The 19,670-nt window shown below is 33.7% G+C and overlaps 3 protein-coding genes across 6 annotated transcripts in view; all 3 read right to left on the bottom strand.

Moving 5' to 3' along the window:
• The window catches only part of LOC120125556, a 35,856-nt gene extending 30,784 nt beyond the window's left edge, over positions 1-5,072 (bottom strand). Inside the window, exons 1-5 of one of the 2 annotated variants that reach the window (XM_039143960.1) lie at positions 4,978-5,072; positions 4,109-4,284; positions 1,750-3,941; positions 1,227-1,302; positions 414-536 (exon numbers count right to left, since the gene is read on the bottom strand). In XM_039143960.1, coding sequence (XP_038999891.1) covers positions 414-536; positions 1,227-1,302; positions 1,750-3,055 — 1,505 coding nt within the window. In that variant the 5' untranslated portion in view covers positions 3,056-3,941; positions 4,109-4,284; positions 4,978-5,072. The remainder of the gene's footprint in view (positions 1-413; positions 537-1,226; positions 1,303-1,749; positions 3,942-4,108; positions 4,285-4,977) is intronic. The other variant, XM_039143961.1, reaches the window with a different exon arrangement.
• On the bottom strand, positions 4,730-14,898 carry LOC120125559. 2 transcript variants are annotated; one of them, XM_039143965.1, is made up of 4 exons: positions 14,595-14,898; positions 14,014-14,103; positions 13,618-13,755; positions 4,730-4,741 (listed from the first exon to the last, which is right to left on the bottom strand). In XM_039143965.1, the coding sequence occupies exons 1-3, from the start codon at positions 14,736-14,738 to the stop codon at positions 13,666-13,668; spliced, it is 324 nt and encodes a 107-aa protein (XP_038999896.1). In that variant the 5' UTR covers positions 14,739-14,898; the 3' UTR covers positions 4,730-4,741; positions 13,618-13,665. The 2 variants fall into 2 exon arrangements, with proteins under 2 accessions (XP_038999896.1, XP_038999894.1); XM_039143963.1 differs by lacking the exon at positions 4,730-4,741 and having other exon boundaries at positions 13,563-13,755.
• LOC120125558 (UDP-rhamnose/UDP-galactose transporter 4-like) lies at positions 6,156-11,022 on the bottom strand. Of its 2 annotated transcripts, none has more exons than XM_039143962.1 (6): positions 10,897-11,022; positions 10,018-10,244; positions 8,859-9,043; positions 8,571-8,771; positions 8,195-8,356; positions 6,156-6,662 (listed from the first exon to the last, which is right to left on the bottom strand). In XM_039143962.1, the coding sequence occupies exons 2-6, from the start codon at positions 10,145-10,147 to the stop codon at positions 6,336-6,338; spliced, it is 1,005 nt and encodes a 334-aa protein (XP_038999893.1). In that variant the 5' UTR covers positions 10,148-10,244; positions 10,897-11,022; the 3' UTR covers positions 6,156-6,335. The 2 variants fall into 2 exon arrangements, 1 of the variants encoding a protein (XP_038999893.1); XR_005516374.1 differs by lacking the exon at positions 6,156-6,662 and adding an exon at positions 7,660-8,000 and having other exon boundaries at positions 8,075-8,356.
• Positions 14,899-19,670: the final 4,772 nt, after the last annotated feature.

Below are 19,670 nucleotides of genomic sequence, written 5' to 3'. Positions count from 1 at the left end.
TTTTTCCCTCATTTTCCAGAGATTTGGGAGAACTAAAATATGGGCCTTTTGAACAACGAGGGATTGTTGACAATCACTTCCTTATGATTGTTTTATATCCTAAGTTACCTAAATAAGAGGAAGGGTTCCTAATTCCACTTCCTTCCCTTTATCTTGTTCTCCCCTCAATCCAAACATAGTGCAAAGTATCTTCACCTTCAAGACACTATCCCAGTACATATTAGGAGATGAGGGATGCACCATTTATAAAATACAGAAAACAAAAGCAGAACATTGTAATAATAACATATATTTCTAACTGTTATCTATAATATAACAAGCAGTTATACTTTTCATGTGCATTGCAGGGTCCAGACATATACAAAAGTAAAACCACCATCTTAGCCAGTGAACGGTAGTTAGAAGATCTTAACCTTGATGCAGCAGAAATCTCATTATCATTGCCATTTTTTCCAAACATAAGATAAATTGCAGCAAAAAGCAATCTTAAAACTCCTTCTTCTTCGAGGTTGACACCCATAAGCATCTCCAGAGATCTGTTAATCCAGTAGGAGAAATTAATTAATTAATAACTTGTTAAAAGCAAGTCTAATCCATGGAACAAAGCCTCAATCCAATTCTCTATATATGAAACACTGAAGAATCAATGTATTCTTCTGGGCATACAGCACAACAGAGAGGACAACAGAAATGGGTTAAGAAAAACTGATAAGGAGAAAAGAAGCGAGGTTCAAAATAGAAAACCTTACACAAAAATAAATCTTAAAAGAGAATTAACTAGATAATAGCGTATGATTTCTACAACGTCTACTAACCTAGAATACAACATAAAAATGACTGAATAAAATATAATAATTATCTTGTTCAATCCCATACAATGACATGATTCCTTCAATAGGTATGGTATAATCAAATTTTACTAAAGAGACTGAAAGACAAAATAAGAATAGCCTTCTGCTTTAAACAAAGTTATATATTCCAAGAAGCGTAAACATATATAGCCATTACCCAATTGGCTGTCACAAACTAGAGGTATATGAACAGATATATTCCAAATCAGTATAAACCAAAAACTAAGATTTGAGCATGTTGTACAAAATGACACTTTCGAAAGAAAAGAAAATAATAAATAAGTAAACAAATAAATAAAAAGAAAAACCAAGGCAAGATAAAAGAGTGAAAAGACTAACAAGGCATAATTTTGAAGTGAGAAGAAATAATCTTACTGCTTTACTTCATCAAATTTCAAGTAGTCCAATGCAACTTGCAGCCGACGCATCCGTGAAAACTTCAGATCCCATCCTAACATAGCAGCAATTCAAATGAAATTTGGAAATCTAGTTCAGCATTCTTTATTGATGCCGCAATCCATGAGTTGTCAAAAAAAGAGATATATGTAAAAGAAAAGGATTATAGAAAGGATGAAATTTCAAAACCAATTTGAATTAAAAAAAGGTTTTTATTCATTTCATTGCCATCAGAAAAAAAAAGGTACAAGTCTTCTCTACTCTCGAAATACATCCCAACAATATGAATACTTGGGATATCAGCGGCTAAATCCAAACCTCCATAACTAGATATCTATTATGACTTTGACCAGAATAGAACAGATATTGATTATATGATGTTTAGTATACTGGGCATTGTAGATGGGAAAGACGAGAATGAAAAACATGATATGGAAAACAATCTTGATCACCAAATTTTTGCTGATATATTCGGATAAATTGTATTAAGTTTTTCTCTCACCATTTTCCAAGCATAAACGATCTGCCTCTTCAGGACCTTCATAGAGAAGAACTCTATCCAAAATTTCAACTTTCCAAGGTGACCAAAACATTTTTGGCTCTTCCAGTCCCAGAACATTTTTTGCTTGACATCCAATGCAAGTACCAATTCCTGATTCTTGACAACCAATGGTCTCAATGGGTAGGAGATTTGATGAAACCGAAACAGAAGGGAGAACCACTGAAAGACCACCATCAGTCACCAAATAAAAACAACCCTGGAAAATACAACCAACAGCTTCTCCAATAGAAACTTCTTCTCTCCCTTGGAGAGAAAACTTTTTGCTTCCTGAATTCAGGAATCTATCATCGTGCACTACTGAGTCTGTATGTAAATCAAAATGTACAATTTGAGAACTCTTGCGGTCCTTGATATTATGCCTTCTAATGAGCCGAGTAATCCCAAAAGGAGAAAAACAAATACAGTCATCATCACTATATCTATGTGTTGGAAGAAAAATCTTTCGCATAAGGTGGAAATGCTTTTGTGAATCATGAAAGTTCCCATTCATTACTTTGGAAGGAGCAGAAAAACCATTTAAGATTGAATCAGGAAGGCACCCGTTTCCATAACATTTCCAGCCATGGATTTTCTTAAGAATAATGTTTCCAGTATTATCACAAAAGGAAACAATTTCATTTATTTTGGAGGAACTATTTAAATTGCAAGAATTTGGAGAACCATTGCATATCCTTTGATGGCTTACATCAGAACTCCCTACATCCCAACCAATTAGCATCCCAAGTCCTAAATGTTGATAATGTGGAAACAATTTTTCAAATGCATAATACTTGTCTGGTAGACAGTCCCCAGCATATATCACATACACTATATCGAATTGATCAACCACAGCCAAAAGAGATGTATATGACGCAACAAGTAGCCTCTTAAATGTTCTTCTACCAAATAAATCACCATGATGATAATTTGACTTGCGTTGCATATCATCATCTAGAGTTGACCTTTCTGATTCATGCAAATTCGCAGAACACTTTAACTCACAAGTCTGTAAAATATCAAGACGTGCAACATGCTCACCAGACATAGTGTCATAAAAGAACACTAAGCCAGAAGCATTGAGGCAAATAAGAAAATCATCAGAAAATTGGAAGTCTTTCCAAACATCCTGCAGGCATGTGTTTTCATTTTGCGGAAGCTTCACCAAAGAAACCCACTGAATTCCCTGAATATCCAACCTGGCAATGACAATTATATTCTTAATCCTTTTTTCATTTCCATCGCTAGCATCGAATGATGCAGAGTTCATTCGTGTTAAAAAGAATCCAATTAGCTTATGAGAATTGCTAGAGAACACTCTGGAGCATTGTATGGAGTGCTGGAACCAACATCAGATGTATCCAACTGAACATTTTCACAGGAACCATTTTCTAGATTTCTGATCGTCTCCCGGCAGCCATCCCCACTTGATGTAGAGTTCTTTTTACAAAGGAATCTCAAAACTGGGAAATTACTAGTAAAAATGCCAAAAGAAACAACTTTAGCAGAGCAAGGAAATGATGGTTTCTGAGGAAACCTGGTCCAAATGCCACCCTCATATTCAACAGTTTCAGCTTTAGTGAAAAATGATCGCAACCACCTCTTCGAACTGCCAGTTCCCAATAATACACCATCCCCAACTTGCTTACTTATCTTGTCTGGAACTCCTAAATTTCCATTTGAGATAGTTTTATCGATTGTATTCTGAGACGCTTCAAAAGACAAATCAATTGGCTTCTCTTCCTTGGTATGTTGAAATGATGAGGATGAAGGGCCCCATTCAACCCAAGTCCCATCCTTGGACTCGCCCTCTAACATTGTGCCAGACACACGGCTCTTATCAGGCCAAGAGAAGGCATGTACCATCATACCTTGATTGCCGGAAACAAAAAGAAGTTCTCTAAATGAACCATCTTTGTGCTGATTATAAGTATCCCCACACACACCCCAAGCCAATGACTTTACATCACAAAGAAAAGGGTAACAGTTAGACTTTGAAAATCCAGGTTCAAGGGAAATACTGTCATCAGAATGTGTTGCTGATCCAGAAGTGCACGGAATATTATCCTTTATATTAGACCTACAAGCTAATAAATCTAAATTTTGGGGACTCTCGTGATGACAACTTTCAGAAATATCAGCATCTACAGAGCCTCCTGCAAACCAAATGGGAAAACTCAACAACTGTAAAAGTAAACCAGAATAACCAAGTGCACAGAAACAGCAAGTAATTGATTAAAAGCCCCATAATCAATACCTTACAAACCTAACAAAATGCAATACAATTTTGGCAGTCCAGAAGCAGAGAATAAGAAATATTAACCTGTAGTCAAAGGAAGTAGTAAAGCTTGGCATTGGTATGAAAGCAATAACAGTAACTCCCTTGTCGGAGATATGAAGGCTTCGCGATATTCTGACAAATTGAGTGGCAACTCTGAGGGATCCCATTTATGCAACTGCAGTATAGCAGGTCCCGCACCACTGCAGGAACGGTCCATTCTGTTCATAAGCAGAATCAGAGATGCAGACCATAAATATTATAATCATACCAAAACCTAGGTCTAATTCCTCCAATGCATTTTAACATTGAACACTGGCCTGCGCAGCCAACATAATATGCATTCCAATCTACATGCCAATGTCAATCTAATCAGAAGTGAGACACATCCATAAAACAATCATTGCAAAACAATACATGGAATTGTGCCATTCATTTTAATGCACAAATTGCAATAGGTATTCAAGTAATCAAACTGATAAGATAAACCAATCGCATTTTTCTCCAGTTCAATGGGCTTAGAATTTTGATGAAATCCATTTGGTTGCGTCCATAAAAATAGATTAAAAAACGAACTAACGAAAAGGCTAGAAAATTTTTCTAAGTGAACCTAAGTTAACTACTAATTTAATAGCAAATTAACAACGTTTACCGTAGCATCTAAAAATCACTCCATTTCTTCCCTTTACACTCGTTCAATTTTTTCAGCGGCCAACCCGAAGTTAACCAATATCAGCCCCACGTACAAACTTAGATAGTGGGAAAATTATCTAAATAAATTCAGAAAGAAAAATGAATCGAGCATCAATTACACGATTAAAAGAAGATCAAACGATAAAATTACAAAAATTAAAAAAAAAGTAACCTAAAAAATCAAAGAGGAATAAGACGATAAGTTAGATTCTAGAATGAACCTGGAGAAGTTAAAACGGATAACTTCAATTGATTAACGATATCACCACAAATCGCAAGAGCCTCTAAGCTTTTTCTCAGTAAACAAGATTGTTATTTCTCTTTACGTGCTTGTTTTCCTCTCCCTCTTTTTCTCCTTATTTCAGGAGGATTTGAGGGAATACTTTTTTTATTATTTATTTTCGAGCGAAGACGACAGGTATGTCGATGAATGAAGATTCGGGGAAGAAATAAGCCAAGGAAATAGTGTGAGGGCTTTCTGGTAATTCCGGTCTTCTCTTTTGCTTTCCTACTATCCAAACCTGGTTTGAAAGGATTAAAATGAATCGGTGTGTACGTATTGGGTATAAGTATAACCGATGAGAGGAACTGTGTTCTCATTGATTGATGTACGGCCTAATCTCCTTTATTACCAAAATAAACTATTTTGCTGAAACGGTGCTGTAAATCAGTAGTGATGTAAAATTTCAAAAAGCATTGCCTCAAGTCAATAATTTAATATATTTAATTACTTTTAGCTGAACAATTCACGGAGGCACTGTATTTTAAAATTAAAATATATTAAATTATTTAATATAAAATCAATATATAAATAAATCCAAACTTATATATTTATATAACCAAAATCTAAAATAAACACGTACATAAAAAATATAACATTATAAACCAAATTCATTGAGTGGTCTTAACTCTTAATGATAAATTGGACCAAAATTTATCATGCAAGAAACTAAAAATAAAAAAATTTAAATATATTTATATTTGTTTCCTTAATTGAATTGATGTCATGCGTTAGCTGATGCCACCTCAGTTAAAAGATTAAATTAAATATTATTATAATGGTATTTTTTTTATCTGGTATACTTTTATACAACATTTTTAAAAAATTGAAGAAAACGACGTTATGCAGCAATTTGCAATGTCTTGTTATAGTTTGTAATCTATGTTATATTTCTGTATATCATTTCTGATTACTGCTAATGCAAGCATCCTTTCTTAAAAAAATAAAAATAAATAAATCTAATTGCTGTGATTAAATGTTTGCTATGTGTCAATTGAGCATGGTATCCGAATCTACCTTTATGTCAATATTTCTAAAATGCTTGTGAACCTTATTATAGTTTGTTATCTGTGTTCGAGTTTAATTAGATACAAATGAATTCGAATGCAGACAACAAACTGATTCGAACTTCAAATAAACTAAGACAAAAATGTAAAGTTATCACAGGTTCTCAAATTTTCACACTTTGAAAAATTAATATTGGGCAAACTTCAGTAGCTATGGGACCAACATGAATAAGCAACAATAATAACAACAATTTGCAACTTTGATCTTATATATATAGCTGTAACTGAAGTTTTAGACCTTGTCATCGGTCTCGGTGGAATCCAATAAGTCGCGTTTTTGTGATTTGTTGCTCGGAGCTGAATAAATCCGTCGTTCCTTTCCGCCAGGCTTGGACGAGGCATTACCGTACCAGATCATTCCTACAACTGCAATGACCATACCCAGAATTACATGTAGATTAAGACCTTCTTTCCCGAATAAAATGAACCCTAGAATCAGGACAAGGATGGTCTTCATATGGCCAAGCACTTGGAACGATACAGCTGTAAACCTGCCAATGCAGATGAACTGGCTAAGGTTGGTTCCCACTGCAATGGTGCATGACAGGATTGTGAAAAACTGCAAGCAAAAGAGCAGCACATGTCATTTTACATAATGATTTACCTGCAAGCAAGACATGCTAATATTCATATATAAACTAGCATAATGCAGATCCATGGTGCTCCAACTGAAAAACAGTATCAGGATTAAATCTTTGCTGACTTGGGGAAATAAGCCTGTCCAAGTGTCGGGCACCTATGCTGCGGCCCTGCCTAGGACAAGGAAATTTTTAATTTGGGATTGCTCGACCCAAATTACTATTAGTAGTAAAATAGTTTTTAATATTTGATCACAATGAACAGTAATTTAGGCTGTCAGGCCTGGGCAAGCAAAATAAAATGTCCTAGGCTGAGACGCGACGCTGCTCATGGACAGGTCTCACGGGATGCGATGTGAGTCAAGTGAGAGAAACGAGGCTTCGGGTAGAGATCCTAGGTTTGAGCTGTAATTTTGTTCACTTCTACACAAGACAAAAGATCTGCTACAAGTTTGTACAACCCTGAATCTAATCATAACTGCATAAGATTCTAGAAGCATGATTGATCTCGATTCTCTCAAATTCTAAGAGAATGATCTAATGAACGCCATTAAAAGGATAAATGCATCCAGGTAGGTTAGAAAAGCATAAGATGGCAGGAGCAAATAATCAAAATCTTTTTCAGTTTAGATCATTGAGTGATCAAAGCTAACAAAGTAGCAAACAAAGCATGTCAGTCTTATGCCATTGAACATAAAATACACACACGGAAATAGAAACAGTTGAAGATGAAAAGTAGGTAAGATATTAAATCTTCCAAGCTTCCTGATTATAACCAGATGCAAGAATGAAAATAACCATTTTATAAAAAAAAAGAATGAAAATAACCTTATTTGTGAAAAGACAGGATAATAAGCCCTTGAATATGAAAAGCAGGTAAGACGTCAAGAATCTCCCATATTTTTCTTATTTGTGAACCCATGTTTCTTGCATTACAGAAGTTTGATTGGACAGCAGGAAAAGGACATGAGAATGGGCACTCGAAGATGAAAATTAGGTAAGCATTTAAATCTCCCATGTTTCATATTTGTGAATCCTTGTCATTAAGTGATGCAAGGATGGAAATAACCTCAGTATGAACACAAAGAAATAAAAGACATTCTCAAATAACAGTTGGGGTCCCTTTCTGGGCCTGTAAGGTAGATCCTCCTCCTGCCCTCCTTTTTGAGCCAATTAGGCACAACTGACTACCAAAATAAAATGCCATGGACATGCAATAGCACCCACTTTGACAATAGACTATATTTCTTAATTTCCTATTCAATAAGCAATTGTAACGACAACCAAGGTCTTCTAGCTTTTTGTGAACACTCAAAGGCTGCAGATAATGATTGAATCTCATTACAGATGAAAATCTATCCACAAATATACCAGTATAACTTAATTTAAAAGCATAAATATAACATGTGTTAAAAATTTGAATTAGCTGCAATGACTTCATCAGAATTCATGCCAATAAAAAGATCAGTAACATTACTCCCTAGATTCTGGTAAACTCTGATAAGAACCTTACCACTGATGTCACAGTGTAGTCAAAGGCATAAACCTTTTTCTCAGTTAACCAGTAATCTACAAAAGGACCAGTTAAAAGCAGACTTGCAGCTTGTAATGGAGCGGTATGTCCCAATAAGTCGAAAGATCCTAAAGAATGCTTGCGTTGAAGAAAATGTACATACTGCAAAATTAAAAGAAATAAATGAATAATGAGGTAAGCCCAAATATCAACCATGAACAAGAGTAGGTGTCTCATTTATGGAATGGATCAAGCCATGAAAAATGCATTCTGAACCTCAGTTCAATCAGAAAACTTTTTTACATTACTATTCAAAATTTTCTTCTAATGTATTGCATCTTATGTAAAATCAGAATAGTCGTGCAGATTTACTTACATACTGCTGGAGGGCTGTGCTCCAAATTGCTATCACAGCAGCTAAAAAGCCCTTGAAATTGACACTCACATCTGTAACAGTACAGACAGCAACTCCAAGGAGAACTAGTACTATGCTAAGCTTTGTATCCCTTGAATACTGGACCTTGTCAAAAATAACTTCCAGAAAGCAAGATACGGGAATCATGCTCAGCTTTGCTATCTGAGAATAACTTCTAATGAAATAATGAATAACTTCCAAAAGATTTAAACATAGAAGAGAATAATAACCAAAGTCACTAAAACTGACCTGATAGAAGCCCACAGAGTTCCACATCAAACTCACATTCATTCCAACAATAGAAAAGTTTGAAAACATGACAAACTTTAGAAGTTCGGGTAATGGTAGATAAGAATACTGAATATAACCCAACCATCTAAGAAGAAGAGTCAACAATGTTGTTGTGGCAAAATGCAAACCTGTTAATGTTGTAGCTGCAGCACAAGTATTAATGGGATAAAAAAATCAGGGTCTTCAGAAGCAGTCAGGCCAATTTTGTTAAAATTTTCTGAACATATTCAAAACAAGCTATATTTTTCATATGTATGATACTTTGTGGTATTTAAGACATTTTCTCTAGCTCTCTCTCATCCCACAAATCTCGTCCTGTCCATCCTAGAATTTTAACTGGTGATCTACAAGGTGGAGGCTAAAATTCTAGTAGCCGGATTGTCCCAGTGGAGACTTTTCACGTATAAGCTAAAGAAAGAAAACAATGCTAATTAACGATAGCTTCTATGTTTATCCAACCATAAAAGAGTTCTGTTCAACTCTCAACCTTCATTTATTTATAAAAACTCTCCCATTTGAAAGCCATTATACCTCCACAAGCAGGTAATGCCAAATTCTATTCTGGAACGTTCCAGTCAAGTCTTCTACATACATAATTGTTTTATTCCACAAAAATGCTAAGGCATGAGACAAAAAACTACCAGATAGGCGTATATTCATATCAAATGCCACTGGAAAACATCATCAAATAACTACAACCAACTAGATAAGGCCAGAGGTTCTTAAGCAACACCATGCATTAAACTTTTCCTCAAAGGATTCTCTAAAACAAAATTTAGAGTTACTCAGTTCTACTTATCCGTTCAAAGTTCACTTATATGTTCTTGTCTGTGAGAATTACTAAACCTTTCTGAAAATTTAGGGCCTGCTTAGATTTGGAAAGAATTTTCCATTTGTCATCTCCACTTTCACCCTATGCATAATCAATGAAAAAATGACGCCAGCTAAATCTCTTGAACCCTGGTTTCCTAGGTTTCTGGAAAATTGACAGAAAGTTCTAAATAACTGTCCAACTTATTTATAGAGGCAAGATGAACATAAAGTGGCTGGTCTAATAATATGTATTGCAATCACAGCATATTGAAGTTTGCAGGTAAAATGTTTATTAAGAGCATACCAAAACAGAAGCCATAAGTAGCCATCAAGGCTTTATTGACCATGATTATTCCCACGGATGTAACAATATTGAAAGCCCATGAGGCCACATCTAGAGCAGCCTTCCTATCAGCCTTGCTTACCGATGACATTTTACACTACAGTTTCCAACTTAGAAAGCAGAGTCTTTGTTTCTCAATTTTCCCGCGAGCAAAATTAAGTTCAGGTGTCAAAAAAACAGTAGTATACCTGTACGACAAAACGCAAAAGTTAAAGAAAGTACAAACATGCTTCCAAAGAACCATGAACCCTTCTTTTCCCTCGCTCTCTTTATACGCTATTTTCATAAACATTCTGTTAACTACTTATCCCATTAAAACCTAAATAACAAACAACGAGTGAACTAGGACATATTCATTGTTTTTCCCCACTGATGAAACAACCATTGTGTTTATTTGGCTACTCGAGATCTGTTCATTTTTATTTTAAAAATCACAATTAAGCACGGATCTAAAATTGAAACCTTTACCTACATAAATTTGACCTGCTTCCAAAGATATAAACGCAAAGGAAAATGACACTGAAAACGTTTGACCTAACAAATTTTCAGTTCAAAGGAAAAAAAATTGAATTCAAAATTTAAACATTTACTGAAGTTCACAGTACAGATCATATAAAATTGGAGAAATATTTTACTATTTCTCGGTAAGCAGATTCATCGCTCTTTAACATTTATTTAATTACGATTCATTCTTAAATCATACAAAATCAGAAGAAATGTCAGTCTGAAACAGCAAATAAAAGAGAAAAGAACAATAACAGAAATACTAAGTACATCAAAGCAAATACAAAAATTTAACAGAAGTCGCAAAACAAACTTAGAAAAAGAATTGTAACGAACCTGAGAAGAAGAAGAAGAAGGTGAGAGACCAATAAGGTTCTCTCGGGATTTGCCCTGTAAATAGGGTTTTTTCTCCTTCGAATGAAAGAGAAAGCGAAACTTTTTTGCTTTTATTTTATTTTTTGTTGCAGTGATTGCTTGATTTCAAATAATTTTCCTCTCCTTGTCTAGCCATTAAAGGACATGGTGAGGGGGAGAGATGTAGACTTAAAACAAAACTTAATTAATAAATAGAAATTCTTTAATGAAATTAAGGGTAAATAACTTATTTAGTCACTTAACGATTATGTTTTGATCACCGGAGAAAATTTTCTTTTTTTGACAAATTCATAATTAGTGGTACTTTTTTATTCTAAATTAGTCATCAATAGTTAAAAATTAAATAAAAGTAGTCATCTGATGGTTCAGGTTTTTCAAACATTTTATATAAACGTTTTTTTCACTCTTTGAGTTATTTTTAATATTAATTATAATTCGTCACATCGTATTATTAAATAATATACACTAATGTTTAATGATATTAATTAGTTTTATTAGGGAAGGGATGTGATTGACATATACTGATAATTTGAGATTAAATTAAAATACTTAAAATTTTGAGAACTAATTTAGAATTGATGCAATTTAAGGACGTTCAATGTAATTAAATTTTTTAAATTAAAACTATCTATTTTTTAATTATATTTAATTACTTAAAAAATTGTAAAAGTTTTAAGTTTAACACGTTATAATCATACTTAATTGTATTTATATTTATGATTGTTGATGTAGTTGGATACAATAATTTATACTTATAGCACCTTGTTGAAAGAATAAATCCATTAAACGATTTATAATATATAAAATTCAAAATAAATATATTTATATAATAATTTTTCTAAAAATAATTATAAACAAATAAAAAAAGAATTTGACAATAAATTACGAATCTGCTAGTCTCTTTCATTTTTGTTTTTTTAAAATAATTAGATTAAACATTACATCCTAATAATTTATCGAATTATTTTCGAAAATAACTTACAAATTATTTTCAAATTGAAATAACACTACAACGAGACGAGATGATATTTGTCTATTTTGGCTCCACTTTTACAGTAAAAGTTTTACACTTTTCAACGTTGTTCCACCTAAATTTATATTTTAATGATTTTAAAATTTAATATTGTAAAAACATTATGATTTTATTTATAAAAACAATTCTTTTAATATATTTATACAATCTGTAATGTATAATGCACATATATGTTCACCCACTGAGTCCACATTGTAAGTTGGAGTTGCAAAATTTATTTGCTTGTGTTGCCTATACGTGCATGTATAAACAGTATAATAGCGATTTGTTCTTGTCAAAATTGTGTGAGCTGTACGAAAAAGGTTAGGCCTATATAAACCGTTACAAGAATCTTATATTTTGCAAGTGACTCTACAATTAGACACATATCAATGAATTGTGCTTTGCAATCTTGCTATCCATATGAGTTAATTTTTTATCACGAATCGTTAACTGAAACTCAAGAAGTAAACACATTTAGCTACTCAAAATGTTCTAAACAATATGCTCGGTTTGTTTAAATCATCGCTTGGTCTGATACTTGATGGATGTATGAAGATTCGATCACATTGAACTTTGTAAAATAAGTTTGTGAGTTGTGACATCTTACTAATGAATATATTAGAAGATAAGTATCTATATCAATATGAACATAATACTAAAGAAAGAAATAAGGATGTGATATAACTTCCTTAAATAGCTTGTTTTTTAATTTGTGAACTTTTCTAATCAGCGATGCACATAAAATTGTGTTGTTTATCATAAAGGAACTCAACTATAAATAGAGACCTTCCTTACCCCATTTGTATCAATTATCGTTTGAGAATACAAATCATTTATTCTAAAACCCTCTTATTCTCCCTTTCTCTTGTTGACTTTCTCTTTATATTTTAATCTTCGTTCATTCAAAACTTAATGCTTCCAATGCTAATAGAATTTTGGATTCTCGCGAGTTGCCTTAAAGAATGACTCGAACTTCATCGTCTAAGATCGCATGAATCTCTAGATGAAACTCGAATCCTATAACAAGTGATATCAAAACTAGATTACGAGTAAGACACTAATTGAGATGGCACGCCAATAAGGAGATGTTTATGCACAACAAAGGATGGAAACTCGCGTTGGGCAAAATCAAGACGAGTTCAAGAGATATAATGGTGTTGTTAAAGGCAAAGGTGGTTAGGATACAAGAAAAACACTTGAGGTGATGAATCACTTTTACTTCTAGATCATAACTCATTTGGAACAAATCGACACAAAATTCATTTGAAAAATCCAAATTTTATTATATTCTCGTCTTTTAATTTTCAAATAGTTGGTGTAGCAAATAAGAAATACTCTTTTGCCTTCTTCAAAATGAAAGGCACACAATTTCTAAGTTCGAGTAAAAAACGATACAAGCTGATGTTTATCTGTTATTCGAGATTTAAACCACATCCAAATATAATCTTTTACAATCTAAAAAATAAATTAAAAATATGTACTTAAATTAGTCATTTCATTTCAGGTTTATCATCGATATTATTTGTTTTCAATTTTCGTAATGTTTTTGAACCTAATATACACAACAACAAAAAATTTACAAGACCACGATTTATAAAGCTTACCAGTTGAGAATGTTTATGATGTAAAATAAAGTCTTTACCTTGCTTCTTTTTTTTTCTCCTTACAGTTTGTGTTAGTGTGTGTCGTTTATTCATACCTTCAAGAGGAACATACTACTTGACAATGCCATCGATGCTAATATCGTTTGCACTGAAAACTTTGCGGGAAGACAAGCCGAGATCAAAGGGTCCCAAAGATTCTGTCTGCATCCACATTACATAGAAAGAAAAAAAATGATAATAAATATAAATAATAAAATGTAGTAAAATAAATGATAGCATTCTATGTTACTTGTACGTGGCTATGAGTGTTGTATTAATATTTACATGTATTTGTTAAACACGCATTTTAAATTTCCTTTGAAAAAAAGTATGTCCAAATATATATATTTAACACATATATATAGAATATGAATACCTAAAAATAGAGAGAGAATTTAGACAAAGGAATGAACGTAGTACCCAGTTGATGCCTGAGAGCCCCAGACTGCTTTCATCCTTGTATACTCGTGAACAAAGTGTCAAGTCTGTGTCTGATTGTTGAATATTGGCCTGAGAAAATAAATTCTTGAAATGTCTTATGCATGACATAACTCTAACTAACAAAAAACAAGTGCTTCAAAAGGAATATATATATATATATATATCAAATAGTTGATATGAAATTGCAACCCCGCAGATGATCTTAAAGACCAATTAATACAATTTATGATTGTTTTGAACATTAAAAAAAATGATGGAAATGACAATATTTTCCATCAAAACTGTCTTATGTTTGAATCGCATACCACATAAAAATAACAAAAATGCTGAATTGCTCAATGTGACTGAATACTAGAAGTGCTTTGTCGGAATATATTTTATAGCAGTCATTTTTTGTCTGCCAACAACGATAGAAAACTTCAATTACTAGACTTAGTAGTTTTAAACAACAAAATATAATGAAGAAGCTTGATAGCTATTATACTGAAAAATATGTTGTGTAAAACGGTTCTGGAATTGTGATAATGAAGGCTGGAAATTATAATAAAAATTTAGCAAACCTCTGTTAGATTGGGGTGTTTGAATGACTTAGAACCGATGTCCTGACTGCTGACATGGGAATACACACTTCCGCCAGAAGCTATAGCATTTTGGTCAGGAAGAGAATTTTTGAAATGGAAATGCATGGCATGTATCATCAGCATCTAAAATTGAATGAGGGTCCTGAACTGGCCGCCGTGGATTTTTAAAGGGATTCATTTGACCAGCTAGGAAAGCATCAAAGGAATCAGAGATCAATTGAGATGATTGCAGGCTGAAGTGATCCCATTTGATTTTGGATCACAATTACCAAACCTGCCCTGCAATGATTGTAACACCCCAATTTAGGGGCTAAATTTAAGAAATTATAAAGTAGTGGATTTAATTGGTATTTTTGAAAGAAACGGTGGATTAAATTGTAAAATTTTAAAGTTGATAGATCGTTTTAAGAAGTACAGGAAATTCAGTGGCTAAACTCATAATTTACCCATTTTTCTTTTAGAATGAATTATACCATTTTTCTGCGGATTATCATTTTCCTCTTCTCCAACAACCCTTCTTTCAACTCCGATCTATTCGTCGTCCGACCTCCGATCGACGAGCCGAAACCACCATCGTGTTCGTTGTCGAGCGACGAACAAAACCCCTCAAACCTTTCGACATGAATCGTCGCCATTCGTCGTTAATTTCAGTCGGAAGTATCGTCGGTAATAACCCGATTTCAATTGGTTTTTCATCGATTCACGACGATTCGAGCATCCGTTTACGACACCTCCCACACCATCGTGTTCCTTGCATCGTCCCGAGTCTACCGGTGTCATCCTTGGTCTCCGTCGACGGCGGCGCGTGAGTAGGTGAAGCGGTTAAAGTTTTCGATTCGTTGAAATCGAGCTCTCTGTCGTTCAAAAATTTGAACCGAGTTTTGTAAGTATCTCGAAATCGCTTAAAATAATTTTTAGGAATTTTTTTGGAGAATTTTCTGACATCATGGTACTGTTCACGCGCCGCCACTACACGTGGGGAAGGCAAAAGTGACCGGTTTAACCGGTTATAACCCGACCGGACTCGTTCACCCGACCCGACTCGTTGACCCGACCCGTTGACCTAACCCGTTGACCGGTGTTGACCAAAGTTAACCAAAACTTTGACGGGCTTTGACCGGGCATTAAACGACCTTTGACTTTGACCGAGTATACCTATCTTGACATTTTTCGATGTTCCAAATCCGATTCCGCAATCCGTTTTTCAAAATTCGAACCCGAAGGCCTTGAAATTGCCGGTCAAACCCGTTGACTTTGATTTTGACCGAAAATTCCAAATTTCCGAAAAGTCATATTTTATGCTTTCGACGTCCTGAATCTGAATCCGAGGTCCGTTTAGCCAAATTCGAACCCGGTAAGCTATTTTTCACTGATTTATCACCCGATTCGATCCGTTTATCGTAATTAAGCTCCGTTTTTTATATAATTTATGTTGATATGTATCTGAGGAATTATTGAAAGTTGAATTGAAGATCAAAGACATTCGAATGAAATTTTTATGGTCGATCAGTATTGCACGAAAATCGAGGTAATACTTTACTACCTCTTTATGCTTTATGGAACATGTGAAAATTGGTAAATGCATGATTAAGATAAATGTTGGTCTCTTTTGTGTAGTTAATTAGTTTCTACACTTGATCTGAATACGGCAAAAGGGTTCAGTAATTGATTATGGTTCAGATGATTTTTATAAGAAATTGAGGGATTGTTATAATTAAATTACAAGTTCTGTGCTTAGTGATAAAGAAATCAACATGGATTTGTAACTTATAGTTTATTTCATCAAAGGTTAAATGTTAAAGGTACTTGGGTGGGAAATTATGATAATACTCCGATAGGGTAAAATTACAAAAATACCCTTAAGTTGTAAGATGTCAAGAATTATCCCTGGAAGTTGATTAATAACTCTGAAAGGATATATTGATATGATAAAACTACAGATGTGCTTAAGAAATGCTAGATTTTGCTTACGAAATACGGATAACCGATTTTTAACCCCTAGAGGGTTTGTGCAAGATATTAGAATTCTATTAAGGAATCATTTCAAGATAAGAGAATGTTCGGGAAAGCAATTAATCATAGGATCTCTAAATTATAATTATTTTCTTTAAGAGCTAATATTGAAATTATCTGGTTAAGAAATTATGGAAATCCCTTTGAAAGGTAAAATAGTCCTAATTAACCCTGAATGAGAAAATACTTTGAGGAATTCTACTTAACTCGATTAAGTACGGATTTGATTGTTAAGATCCTGACTTATTTTAGGAAAATTCATGATTTTCCGTTTGTAAAATCTGAGAAGACACTTGACCCAGAAATATCCGAGTTATGAGTAAATACCTGAAGAATAATTTGTCGGGGTGTTATGTTGTCATAATTGTTTGAAAGGACTGAAATAAATTATAAGATTGAATTTAATAGTAAGATCGGACGGAAGGAAATGATTGAAATACGTTGAATCTATAAAATGACCAAAATACCCCTGTAATGGAAATGACCCAAGAATACCACCAAGCTCAAGAATGATTGGATATCTTCGAGCTCTGAAATAAATGGAATAAAAATGAACACCAAAATTATCAAAATACCCTTGTGTCCTATTCTAAGTAAATGCCTTGGATTAATTAAGGAATCCAAATAAGCATAGGTATTGGACTACCTTTATAAAGTTATGGAACACAGCCTAAGTAAGCCGATCAACTTTAATGATATGTCAGTACCTGAACGACATAAATATTACTTGAATGCGTGTTTGTCTACTCAAGTTTGGCTCGATGATAATTTTGAAAGTATTCAGCTCATCTCAACTCTAAATCGCATTCAGCACTAAGAATTGGATATTTGTTCGACAAATCAACCACGAAGACCAAATTGAATTGAACGGAAGTACAATATGTATATGAAATTCAGAAACGTCTGGATTATCTGGAAAGCTTTGAAGTAACCGGGATAGACTTGACTGCTAAATGAACTGAGTAACCTCATGACTGAGGATTAAATAGGTGATTGGATGAGTTTGGGAATACGGTTGATCTTACATGATGAATTGTCCTTATGGGTCATAAAACATGAATCGAGTACGTATGTATTTCCTGATATCGTTGAAACGTAGAAATGAAATAAAAACCATTAGAAGATCTATTCAACGATGATTATGGGGATGATCTATGGATCTACATTATGGTATTAAAGAGTGAATACACTGGAAGGATAACGAATTGACTTGTTGACATGCATCATTTTGGGAGTTGTGTAACTCGAGTTGTTGATAATACGATCGATAATCATAGATTGTAAATGACTTGAATATTTGATTCTATATTTTCATCTAAAATCACTTCGGTCATGTTTGAAAACGCAAGTAACGCAGAAGGAAAATATTCTGAATACCTCATTTGGTTCAATTGGGCTGAAATCCTATGAATTCAAAGTATATTCCTGAATACCTCTGATTGTTTGGGTAATGGAATCACTCGCAGTAAATCTGAATTTAGAATTATTATGTATAAAGGTTCCTGAACGTTTTCCTAATGCACATGGAAACTTAGTGGAATTTTAAAGTATCAATCTGAAATGTCTGATTAGATCAGTTAGAAATCGATTCTCTTCAATAAGATCTTATTACTGGAATCCGATTAAATTGCACAAGTTCATGTTATCCATATTGATAACTACAAAATACATCTGAAAAATATTTGGGTTCTTTGGAGTGTTCCTTATATTTTGAAAAATTGTTTTATTGTTTTAACATGTGGTATACTAAAATCTATGGTTACTGTTTTATGGATGCACCGACTTAACGGTGATGGCTTATGGATTTGTATCATTGTATAAATTGTATATTGGAGATACAAAATTGTAAAGTACAACTCTGATCAAGCTGGAAAATTTTTATGGACCTAATGTGACTCTTAGGTAGGCTCTGCGGCCCTGAGATCATTCTCGGGTAGGCCCTGCGGCCCTAAGATTGTTCTTAGATAGGCCCCACGGCCCCGAAATCTATCTTGGGTAGGCTCTCAGGCCCTAAGATGTTCCTTTAGGTTAATTCTTTGTAAGATGATTTTAAAATACGAGTTTAAAAAGCTCCATTACAGTATGGTTTATAGGATTTTACAGAACTATCATTTGATTAGTGTACCTATTATGGTTTTATCGTACTGATGGAACATAATAGGCATCCTATTCGACTTCATGAAAACGTGATAGTATGAAAGGTTTTTTTATGAACTGAGATTCATGGCTTTTACTCGATGAACTACTAATGGAACCCCAGATTATTCCGCAATTGGTATATGTTTGGTTCAATAAGGAAATTATGGTTTTCCATTTATCTACATGTCATGTAGCATCATCTGGTAGTTCTGTATTACTGAGCTTTTCGAAGCTCACTCTATTACTCACCATTGCAGGTTAAAAGAATTGTACCAGTATCACTATCAACATCAGTAAGGGAGTTCTCCCGGCGTTGCTTGCAGATTATGGTACATGTGATTAGGGGGCATGTAATTATATTTTGATTTATATACGAGTCTAGAAATCTGTTTTATTTTTGCATACTGATAAATCATTTTATAAGTTACATATTTTAATAAAAGTTTTAAATTTTTTGCCATTTTTACAGTGGGTCGCTCCGGTGGCCCTACTATGACACCCCGGATCGGATCGGGTTACCCGCATCAGTCTGGGAGGTTACATTTAGTGGTATCAGAGCTATCTGTCTGGGGTTACATTTAATGAAATCTTGAAGAAGGACTTAGAGCTCTCAAAAATGAAATTTGAAAGTATTTAAAAAGAAATTTTCAATTTGAAGGATAAGTTTGAATGTTTAACAAGAGAAAAAGAGATCATTCTAAATAATTCATCTAGTTCAATAATGGCAATATGTTCACATTGTTATTATCATGGTCATAAGGAACATACTTGTCCTTTAAAGAAAGGAAAACGATTTAAAATTAGACAAGTATGGGTTCCAAAAGGAACAAGAGGCATTGAAACTAATGTTCAAGGATCAAAGCAATTTGGATACCAAAATCTACTTAAATATCTCTTGTAGGT

The sequence above is a fragment of the Hibiscus syriacus genome, unplaced genomic scaffold, assembly GCF_006381635.1.
Source record: "Hibiscus syriacus cultivar Baekdansim isolate YM2019G1 unplaced genomic scaffold, ASM638163v2 tig00110432_pilon, whole genome shotgun sequence".
Taxonomy (NCBI): Eukaryota; Viridiplantae; Streptophyta; class Magnoliopsida; order Malvales; family Malvaceae; genus Hibiscus; species Hibiscus syriacus.
This window is presented reverse-complemented; position numbering and strand designations above follow the sequence as displayed.